We start from the raw sequence: 12123 nt of genomic DNA on the forward strand, positions 1-12123 counted from the left end.
CCAATTGTATGTGGAGTACCTCAAGGCTCCATTTTAGGACCACTTTTATTTCTGATTTTCATAAACGACCTTCCTTTGTGTCTAAATATGTGTAACTTAGACATGTTTGCTGATGATCAAACTTTATGTGTATCTGGAGATGGTATTGATGAAGTTGAAAAAACAATTCAGGACGATGTGCTACCTATCTCTACCTGGGTTAACAACAATGCGATGTCCATCAATACCACAAAGACAAAGAGTATGATTGTAGCGTCAAACCCGAAGGTTAAAAATTTAAAAGAGTCAGATGTAACAATTAATGTATGTATAAACAACTGTGAGATTTCAAATGTTTTCAGTCACAACCTTCTCGGTATTGAAATGACAGTACTCTAAGTTGGGAATCATGTAAACAAGTTGTGTAAGAAATTATCTATGAGAATAGGAGTCTTGCAAAGGCTGCGTCCTTTAACTCCTTATAGTGTCCTTATTTTAGTTTACAATGCCACTTTTCTTTCTGTTTTCGATTATTGCTGTACTGTATGGGGAAACACCACAAAGAGTAATTTACAAAGAATTTACAGGCTTCAAAAGAGAGCGGCCAGGGTTATTTTAGGTGTTGACATTACAGTTTCTACACGTACACTTTTCTCTCGCCTTCATTGGCTACCCATTGACTTTCGAATTGATTATTTCATTGCTGTAATGACCTTTAAAATCTTGAATGGGCTTGCACCTGATTACTTACACCAGTTCCGTTATATCTCTGACGTGAGTAATATTACTACCCGTAGTTCTAGTAACAGGAATTTATACGCTCCAATTTTCAAAACAGCTACTGGACAGAGATCGTTCATTTATCGAGCCACAACGATTTGGAATAATATTCCTATTTCAATCCGAAGTGTTGAAAGACTATCGCAGTTCAAATCTCAATTGCGCAATTTTCTTTTTCAAAAATTCATTAATGAGGGTTCATCACTGGATTAGATGCTTTCGTTGTATCTTTTCTTTTTTCTGTTGATGTATAATTAATTACTCTGTATTGATTTGTTGCTTTCTTGACGAGGGCTCTGATGTAAATTACAATTCATTTGTAACTCAGATTACCCTCTATAAATAAAGAGTAATAATAATAATAATAATATTAGTTGTTTTGATGCGGTATTGGTTGAGTTTCTATGTTATCAGTTGATTTAATCCGTTATTGTTTCATTGATACGTTATCGGTAAATTTGTTGATACGTTATTGGTTAGGAAAAATTACTACGTTATCGGTAAATTTTTACTACGTTATCGGTCAGAAAATTTTACTACGTTATCGGTTCGTTACTACGTTATCGGTTGATTTACTACGTTATCGGTTAATTTTTACTACGTTATCGGGTTTGATACGTTATCGGTTAGTTACTACGTTATCGGTTGTAACACGCCCTCACCGCAGGAGTCGCGCCGTGTGATTCTTTTCCGAAGAATGAACTGATCGTTCGGGATAAATTGAGCTCTTGTCAAAAGCGTGGAAAAGAAAATATATGCGACACAGAAGAAAATGCGGCAGATTGCAAACATATTACATACACAATGGCCGATGTCTATTGAGGAAATCGTGCAATGATGGAGAAAAGGGTTGGTAGTAAAGAAATAATGGTTCAATTTCACAGAGCTGTTATCTAAGAATACTATCTTTTCAGTAATGTTACAGTTTAGCTTAGTGGTCTGTCACAGAAAGAGAAAGCGCAACTAAACAATATTGTGAAAACAGAATCAAGGATAATGGTACAGATTTACCCTTCCTTGAGACGGTTTGCCGTCAACGGCGGGTGGTCGGTAGACTAAACACTATCACTACAGATTATACTCATACTGCTAATGATGTCAGTATTTCAATTGCTTTGTTGCTCAATTAAAAGCCAGGACTACGATTTGACACGTTTTTACCCACAGATAATTTAATTGCTTTCAGAACGCGCTACTTGGTCTGTTCTACCTAGTTTTTATTCTTGCGATTGAGGCAATTGTCAGTTTTAATTGTCCGTTAATTTTAATTTCTGTTGTTTTCTAATTTGCTTTTTATCTCCATGTCTTTTTGTGTAAACTTTCGTAGCACATAAATTTTTAATCGTACAAAATTAACGACTTTGTCTTTTTAGAAAACGATGTACTGCGCATGCACTGACCGAATCGTGACCGGATAATATTATTCATTGATCAGGAGTTGACAACGAAATAGATTTGACTTGCGTTGGAGCAGTAAAAATCTACCTGCCGTGTAGTTGACGAGTTACAGCAAATCATCGTAAACCTCTTCAATCTGGCTTATGAGACGTGTACTTGTGTAGGGCGTGTGTTTTAAGTTTCATATTATACGTTGCAGCAAGGTAGCCAGAATTTCTATTCAGTACAAAATAGACGTCTTCTGCTAGCCGAAAATTAACTAATACAAGCATGTTCATCGACAAAAGGTATCGGTGCACAATCCAGACTCATTTTTGTCTGTCTTTATTTCAGCTTCGTGCCTTATGCATTTGCCGGTGGTGCTTTTTTATGGCGTTGTGCTTAACCCGTCTACCATGTCGCCGGTCTGCACCTATATTGTCGACCGCGACACGAAGTTTGTGGTCTATTCGACTTACGAGGTGCTCGTCATGTATTTCTTGCCGCTAGCCGTTATCGGCACCAGCAACGTCAGTATAGCCTTACGAGTGAACACCGCAAAGATGCCGGCCAATATGCAGAAGTGCAGCGGGGGCAGGAGAACGACGGACGACCCCTCGCGGCGAACGGATACACCCGGGGTGAACGGACGCAAAAGCCTTCAGCGAAGGGGCAACACGGACACGAACAGCAGCGGCGGTGGACACGTGACCGCTATGGTGCTAGTAGTCATCATATTCTTCGGTATTTGCTGGGGACCGACCAATGTACTCAGGCTCTACATGCTTTACAGCAAAACAGAACATAACTACGACTTGATCTTTACTATCCACGTAGTCGCGCTGTGTCTTTCGTATTTCAATTCGGCTGCTAATCCTGTTCTCTACGCCTTCCTCGGCAGAAACTTCCGCCAACACCTGCGACGCATCTTACAAAGATGTTTCCAATTCGGCGACGACAATGTACGCCCAATCACTACCAGGCGACACCTACAACGCGACGCACAAACACGCAGAGAACGTATTTGTGACATTTTGTATGTTTATGGAAATGTTGCTTCAACGATAAAGGTTGGGTATTTTTTAAAAGCTCGAATGTCATCCTGAATCTACATCTAAATTGGTGTTCAGGTTCAAAATTAGACATATCATCTTGTCGAAATTCGCTTAAGCCAGTATGCGTCTCGAAATGGAAAACTTTGCAAATTTTGGTACCACTAACATTTACCAATACTAGAAATTCAAAAGTGGCCGCCATCCCTGTGTTACCTCTATGGAGAAACATTGAATTTTCTGTTTTCACCAACAAAACTAAGACGGCGAAAGATTCCCTCGCCCCAGGAGCTTTCAAATGAGCCCTACAGCCAAAACCAAAAAGTCTGAATATCTGTTGCTGATGCACATTTATAACACATGGATTTCTAGTCTTATGTTCAGTGCATTATTTTCGTTCCAATAAAATCCCATATGGCAGCTGTTTAACGCAGTTTCGTCTTTATGAATTCTCCCATAGTATATTTTGAAAACCAAGGTCTGCACAATTGTACACGAATTTTAAGATCACTCGGAAATAGGAACTTTCGGGCGTCTTGTCAGGGAAGTACAGTGCATGGTGCAAAAGAATAGCGATATAAAGATAAAAGTAATTAAAGGGCCCGTATCTGTAACATTTGGTGACCCTTTCGGCTATTTTGTTTTTCATGTTTGAACGTCTACCATGTAGTTTATCAACTCAACATCTGTAGGTGTAAAATGCACCTGTTATCTGCACGTGTACGTTTGAATTCTAGTCTGAGCAACTTGTCAACAATTACAATGCCGCCCACACACGTACAGACTGAGTTGACAAGGTAAGCACTGCGTAGCTGTGGGTACATAGCTTCACGGTGGTGGATTTCTGACGGTTTTTTCTGTCGGTTACGTGCTGATTTTGACTTCGACGACTTTTCACGCAGCGTGGGACGTAGAGACGAGATCCCGTCAAAAACAACCATCACAGCTATGGACTCAAAGGTGCAGTACTGTATATCTGAGTATGCGTTGGGGAGTGAATAAAACTGTAGTTGTCAAAAGTTACAGCTACTGGCCTTTTAAGGTATAATACTTGTTATCACATGCACAAGCCAAGTTTGTCGTCTCCGAACAAAAAATACGGGATTTATTCTCTGGTCGTTCTACGTCACGACAACCCGCGTCTATGTCATCAATTTTGGTGCGTCGGACCTTTTTTTTGTCGATCTTCGGTGTGCTCGTAAATATGTAAACAAACAACATGGCGGCCGATGTTTCTCCCACGATCAAAAGTCATGTAATGAAATCGATATTTTCACAGACTACGACATTACTAATCCGAAAAATGTAAACACAAGAGTGTACCGCCTGTATATTCCGAAGGAATTACGTGAATAATTTGCGGAAACAACGAACTCGAAGCTGGTCGCGTATACCGTGGGTTCCGTACGCATTGCAAACAGGGTCAGGCGCGACGTTTACAGTGTTCGCGCCGTCGAGATTCAGTCGATATTTGTTCCCGAAAAATAGCGTATCTTCGTCTGTGATAAATTTCTAGGACTATGCTATCTTTGAAATAGAGTATAACTTTGCGGAAGGTAGCCTACGTGTAGACCGAGAGCTGTCATTTGCTCCACACACGAACGAACGTGAGCGCTAAAGCACACGACGGACGACTGGAAATGATTGACAACTTGTGCACGGCGTACTGATATTATTCCTAAAGTAGTTCAAAAGTTTAAACGCGGAATCGTCATGGAAAACTTATTTTATTTTGCAAAAAATAACGAATTCTTGGCTTGTGCATGTGATAAGTATATTATTCCCTAATATTTTTCTTCTTCAGCTCGGAAAATACTCGTGACGTAATGACCGTGTCACCACTCGTCTTCGACTCGTGGTGACACGGTCATTACGTCACTCGTATTTTCCTTCGCTGAACGAAGAAAATATTAGCGAATAATATCTAATTATTTCCCTTTGACATATGTAAAGGGATATGGATATATATATATATATATATATATATATATATATATAGATATATATATATTATATATATATATATTATATATATATATATATATATATATATATATATATATATAATATATATATATATATATATATATATATATATTACACAAATTACTCCTGTACAAAGTTATTATATCTATTAAGTTTCATGCATCGTAACTTATTTACAGATATACTTTACTATGTACTTGAAGTATTTGTAATATTATTTTATATGCTCAACGTTTAGCATATATATATATATATATATATATATATATATATATATATATATATATATATATATTATATATATATTATATATATATATATATATATATACACGTAAACGCTCCTCTGTGCCCTCTTCCTTCTTTGTGTTAGTGTCCATATGGTACCTTGACGGCGAATCCATTCAGCTTGAAGTTGATGCGTGAATCTAATGAGGTGACCTTGCCCTTTATTGCTCTCAGGCTATAATGAACGATTTCGTCTAGACCAACATCCGTCCTATAATCTACTTTGCGTATATAGGAGCTGTCAGTTGGTAATTGTGAGCTCTCTCGTTCCTTGATTATCGACTGAATAGGGTAACCGGAGATTAGCTAAATTGGTTGCAGTAATTGTCTAAATCTTGCATCAAGGCATCGGTGGAATACGATATCGATTCATTTGTCTCACCTTGAAACTACTATTACTAAGATGTAGCTGTGCATGACTGTTTCAGATAATTTTCAATCTGCAAAGCCTAACAGGCAAACATGTGTTTTTCCTGTAACACGCATCCTGACAATATCGTATGTTCATTGGAAATTGACTTACATACAGACATCAAAATTTATTTATTTATTTATTTATTCATTTATTTATTTATTTATTTTTTACATAGTTATCTATACTCCTCAGTGTAACGCATTGAACACGCCAAATTTTGTCATTGAACACTTTATCTAACAATTTGAGAAGAAGACTTTTTTTTATCTGCGGGATGTAAAAAGAATATGAGGGAAAATCTTATCTGAGTACACCGATTTAGTGTTTCGCGTTGAAGCGAGATCAAGGGAGAAATTGCTTTCAGGTAGTTTTCCGACGATAAGAAAACCTATCGCCATGCAGGATAGCTATTCTGACGGTTGGATTACACATGGGGGAACACACTCCCTTACACATGTTTCACGGCTGCTATCGAACATTTCGTTTCCTTTCAAGAAAGTGACTCGCAACAGAAGAAAACCTTCGGGAGCCGAACATTTTCAGACACAGTCCCACCACAACGGAGTCGGGAATGTGTGTGCACACAGCGATGGCCGTCGGTACACGTCATCAAAATGTATCCCACGCTACAATGAGTTACTCTGCGATAATCCCTTAAAATAACGGTGGCAGATTATTCAATACTTGCCAACCTTTAGAAAGCTTACATTCTCTCACTCATTCATAGTGTGTGGATTAGGTGGCAATTTGTTTCTGGTGCATTAATGTCGAGATAATATTACACACGAGGTTTAAACTTTAATACAATTATTCCCACTGGTAGCATACACTCTAGATAATACTTGAGATAATTCAAACTGTCTTTAATTCAATACTTTCATCCACTGATTTCATTACCATGTCGAAAGCTCTAAAAATATTTACTCAATGCGTGCTTGGGTTTAGAACCGAGCGGTAAAGACTTTCATCTACTCATGACGGAATCTTTTACTTCGAATATAAAAAAGGTCAAAGGTCAGTGGCTCAGACGTTTAAATTTGTTTCATAGTAGCCAGCAAGTACATTTTTATTTCATTTAATTCGTATACATTATCCTCGTTGTCACGTACAGTATGTCGATTCGACTGAGAACATCACAGACCACTTCCAGTATAAATTTTCATTTGCTAGTGTATTTACGCAATGTATTTTTAGCCTCTGTAATATTATAGGAAGCACGCAATGTAAACTTTAAAACTTAAGGTAATATGCACCTCGAAAGTGAAGACTTAAACTTTTGCTCAAACTTTCCTCAGTGAAACTTTCAACCATTCTCTTACCAAAGCAAGAATAAAAATCAGGGGTCACCGTGCAAACTTTGGTACTAGAGAGACAAATAACTTGCGATTTCTCGATATTTGAAATTCAAAATGGCCGCCATCCCTGTGTTAACTCTATGGAAAAAAAATAAAATTTTCGATTTTCGAAAAACTAAGACCATGAAAACTTTTCTTTCACCGAGAGCTTCAAAATGAGCCCACAAGAGGTAGGTCAGAAGAAAATTGATAAAATTTGAAGGCCCGAATTTTCTGTCCCCGAGGTGCGTTCTACCTTAAGGAAATGTCATGTTTTGCCATCTTCAGCGTTGCAAAGGGATTTATACGAAGCTGTCAAGGAGATATATTGCAATCCAGTGATTTACGTAAGAAGTTGTATTTGCAAAATCTCTTCTCTCTGTTGATCATTAGGACATATGGCTATTACGTGCGCATCTCACGAAAGAGTTCATGATATTTGTCATGTTATTTTTAAAGCTGTTTTTGTGATTTCATAGTTACTGAAGTGAGTTACCGTGATTTATGAACAGTTATCCTTTACCGACTATTTTCTTTGGCGAGATGTTCCTTCTTCCTCTTTTGTCTATAAAAGATTTTATCAGCTTTGGACACAACAACAAAAGGATAACAAATAACCAACATCAAGTAATAGTAAATGGCAAAAGGCACTAATGCGAGAACCTGGGATTTACAGTCTGCCACTTTTCTGTCTTTCATTCCAGCTAACTTCAGAGATAGATACATCAAGTCAGTTTCTACTCTTTAAGATAATCTTACCGGCAGAATTCCTCTCTTTTTCTACATGCATGGAACATTCAAGGACAGAACGGAATCTCTAGAGCGTATGTACAAGTTTATTCTGAGAAGGCTCTGTAAAATCTCTGTTTCTTTGCACACTCTGTTAAGGTAGTTCGCGCCTCGACAGTGAAAGACTCTAACTTTTAATCAAACTTTCCTACGGCAATTTTTCAACCATTCTCTTTCAAAATCAAGAATGAAAATTTTGGGTCATCGTATGAGTATTGGTACTACAGAAGGAAATAGCCCAAACGAAGTTTGAAATTTAAGATGCCTATTTTACATCTATTGGAAGAAATAAAATTCCCGATTTTCACAGAATAAAACAGTGAAAAATGTCTTTGCCTCATCAGCTTCAAAATGAGCCGTCACAAGTGGTAAGCTAAAACAATATTGTAAAAGTTTGAGAGTACGAATACCCGTCTTCGATGCGCATTCCATCTTGAACACGTACACGTGGGAATCACCGTGACGGGCCTAGTGACCCTGCCACACGACCTCTATCACTCCTATGCAGCGATAGTGACGCAGACGATTCTGCCTATTTGCCACAGGTACTTCAGTAATATAAAAATACAGGAGAGCGAAAGAAAATTACAATATATACAACTTGAACATTTTTTTTTCAGCAGAATCTACCTAATTTATCGGTACTCCATAAATATTCCTCACAAACCGTTGAATGATTTGTTTAAAGGGCCATATTTGTAACTTTTGACCATTTTTATCCCTCGGAAAATTCCAAGTTGGAGGCTCATATTTGTTGCAAAATGTTGTTTTACGAAGAAACAACATGATTAGTGATGTTACAGCCACATAAAACAGCTAATTTTTTTTTCAAACGTATTGCCCTTCCGAGCTCGTTTGTTGACGTCTGGCGTGCTCAGCCGTGCTGGTGGGGATAACGACAGATATTGTGACGCTCGCGAGTCAACCAGATGTACAAGTTCACGTTTATTGCCGGATAAAAACAACATTGCGTCGTGGATTGCCAGACATCTGGCTACGCAACGTGCTCGGACAATGGACTACGACGTAAGTACCGGGCATAAGTAATGAATATTTATTTGAAATTGCTGTAAATAGCTCGCGCAGGTGCAGAAGAATGCCTACATTCGCGTGTCAACAGTTTGTATTTTCTGTCCGGACAAAAATTGAAATTTTCGTTGTAAAATCACATGTTATTTGTTGTAGGGCACGTAATGATTCCGAATAATATGCGATTCTCTGTTATTTGACAGGCTATTCAACATGAGCCAGTGATCATTTCAATCAAAACTAACGGAAAAATCGCCAGAAGATACAGCTAATGGAACTTAATGAGTAACTTGATATGCGACGCACATCATGTCTGGTCGAACAGGTAATGAGAACAGGAGAGATTACCAAATGATAAATGGCTTGATTTCTCAAGATGTCTGGCGACAAATTATCAATTGCCCTATAGCTACTCAGACTGCCAACATTTTGAATAATTGGTTCGACACGATAGCTTAAAATGATAACAAAGATAATCCATGTTGATATGTTTTATTCATAAATTTTATTCACATAATATTATCTATACGTTGATGATCGATGTAGTTATAATGAGATTTAATAGAGGTTGCGAAACAACTATACAGGCCATAGACTAACTTAATGTTTATTGGTTTATTTTATATGGTACGATCAACCATATAAGTTATAGGCGTATATGTTGACACGTAGGGGCCATAATATCTCAGTGGTGAGTGTAATATATATACGTCATAATACTTTTAAATTAAAAATCCTAAACCTTAGGAGAATGGTATATCGGCAACTAATAAAATCTTTAGGAGAGATTACTCGTCGTCAAAGTCACAGGCTATAAATAAAAAACTGTAGATATTTGCTACTCATAAAATTTTGGCTTTGGGTTTTAGTTTACAGCAATAAGCTACATGCAGCCAGTGAATTCTCATGAAGGTTTTCAAACCCGAAATATGATCGTCAAAAGAAACAAGGAAAAAAAATGAATGGTGCATCGTGCTGAAGAATTTTCAAAATGCTAAGAGACTAAAGTGTACTCTTATAGAATTGTGAAATGGAAAGCCCATGCTTTTATATGTACAGTGTTCTGTCACAGATGTCTGCCCAACCCGATGGGCAGAATTACAAATATCATGTTGCAGAATTGTCTGCGTCAGCAAACAGCATGATGTCACTTCCACATGGACGAATGCGGGTTCTCAAGCCTTCTTCGCGCATACCTCTTTCTACGGCAATATGTTTCATCATATCAAAGAATACCATCATAAATTCTCCGTGTGTGAAAAAGTACTTTCTTGAACACAAAATTCATGATATGTCATTGATATCTACAGGATTTTCGTCTATGACTCGAGACTTTGAAGGAATGGAAGCTTTCCCTATAAAATTCCAAATGATACCCCACTTTTGTTGTTCCTTGGATTTTCTCGACCACACAAGAGCGATGATTTTTACAAAATTTTAACTAAAGTGTGTGATATTGAATGTCCAGTCAGTGACTGAAACAAACGCCAAATTCACTATCAAATTGTACTCCAGACATTACGACATTGAGCTTCAGGAACTTGGTCGCTGATATTTAGAAAGAAGGAAACTTGCGATAAGGAAGAAGTATAGTAACAATTGTGCATCATTTTTCGAAGGAATCAATCAAAATTGGTAAAGGTCGACATGGATGGCGATTCTGGGAATCAATTCTTTGATAAATCGGAGTGGCCTGGGTCACATCACTTTTGAGGTTTTGCTCCTGTCTTGTCTACACGTGTTGCAAGTATTCACTTCTGTCTCTGATGACGATGTTTGTGATGGTAAGTACAATTATACCTTCTGTACAAGACCTTGATTTTGGTGATCGAGTTTGTTCATCGACTGTATGTTTTGTTGCTGTTGTTGTTGTTGTTGTTGTTGTTGTTGTTGTTGTTGTTGTTGTTGTTGTTGTTGTTGTTGTTGTTTTGGTGGTTTTTTTGTATGCATCCTAAAATACAACCAATCTGTCTTTAAGGTACTAGAATGCACTTCGGTGTAAGATATTGGACTCTCTATAATTTTTATGACATATTTTGGGTCTACCACTTGTGGGGCTGTTTTGTTGTTCATGGGGTAAATAAGGTTGTCACTGGCTTATTTTTGAGAAAATCGAAAATCTCATCCCCCTATTAGAGTTAACTCAGGGATGCGACCATTGGAATTTCAATCGCCGGATGGGTAATTTGTTTCTGTGCTACCAAATAAACCTTGCACGTTTACCCTGAGTTTTATTCTTGATTCTGAAGGAAATTACTTAAACTTTCCTGCGGAAAATTTCAGAAAAACTGTAAATTTTCAATTTCGAAGCGAATACCACCTTAAGTAATCCTGAACAATAATGTTCATGTAAGAAAGCCACCTGGTATCATGATGTTACTAAAGGGATACAAGATTCATACGATGCATTCCTTGGAATTAGGTTTTGTCGCTTCAACCCACATACTTTGTACTGACAGTAGTTGAAAAGGTAAACTTTATTTTCCAAAGGAAAATGATCTCATTTTCAAAAGTTACATTGGAAAGCTTATCTAACTGTTTTACCAAATATTTGTTATACATCAGCCAGACGATTACCTTCTCAGGTATGTTAATGAATGGGCATAGGCTTACATACATGTAAAATCAGTTTGAACATACTTTTTAATCAGACCTGGTCAGAAAATTGTGAAAATTGCCACAAATATGTTTCGCTTCGATTTAGTTGCAATGTATCATAATATATTACCTATCAGGTCACGTGACCATAATCTGTTATTTTCCCGCCAAAATTGTATATTGCAAAAAACTGAATATTCCAACCGCTAAACATCAAAATTTTTAAATATTATGACCAATTAATGTAAAATGGGATAGGAACTTGTGTTAAAACTAGTGGCAGATGCAAAATTATTGAATTTTGAATAACATTTCTTCACAAAAAACAACAAATACAATATTTTGACGTTTTACATGAATATTTTGAATGTCAGAGAAGAAGTATAGACAAAGTTTCATGAGTGCCATGTATTTTTGAAAGAATAGGATAGATGTTGTTTCCAAAAGTGCAGAGAAAATCAAGAAAATTAACGGGTTACGGTTGGAATATTAAAATT

At 37.2% G+C, this 12123-nt stretch overlaps 1 protein-coding gene across 1 annotated transcript; it reads right to left on the minus strand.

The window, feature by feature from the left end:
- Positions 1-5542: 5542 nt before the first annotated feature.
- LOC139118128 (GATA zinc finger domain-containing protein 10-like) lies at positions 5543-10978 on the minus strand. Its single transcript, XM_070681423.1, has 2 exons — positions 10829-10978; positions 5543-5743 (listed from the first exon to the last, which is right to left on the minus strand). The coding sequence occupies exons 1-2, from the start codon at positions 10976-10978 to the stop codon at positions 5543-5545; spliced, it is 351 nt and encodes a 116-aa protein (XP_070537524.1).
- Between the last annotated feature and the right edge of the window lie 1145 nt (positions 10979-12123).

This window comes from Ptychodera flava, chromosome 19 (assembly GCF_041260155.1).
Source record: "Ptychodera flava strain L36383 chromosome 19, AS_Pfla_20210202, whole genome shotgun sequence".
Lineage (NCBI taxonomy): Eukaryota > Metazoa > Hemichordata > Enteropneusta > Ptychoderidae > Ptychodera > Ptychodera flava.

Bases quoted from the DNA above. Each gene is read 5' to 3' on its own strand.
- LOC139118128 (XM_070681423.1), bottom strand. From the start codon at position 10,978: ATGCATACAAAAAAACCACCAAAACAACAACAACAACAACAACAACAA. The intron at 5,744-10,828 runs GTATAATTGTAC...TACCCTATTCAG, and splicing joins ATCAAGGTCTTGTACAGAAG to TCGATAATCAAGGAACGAGA.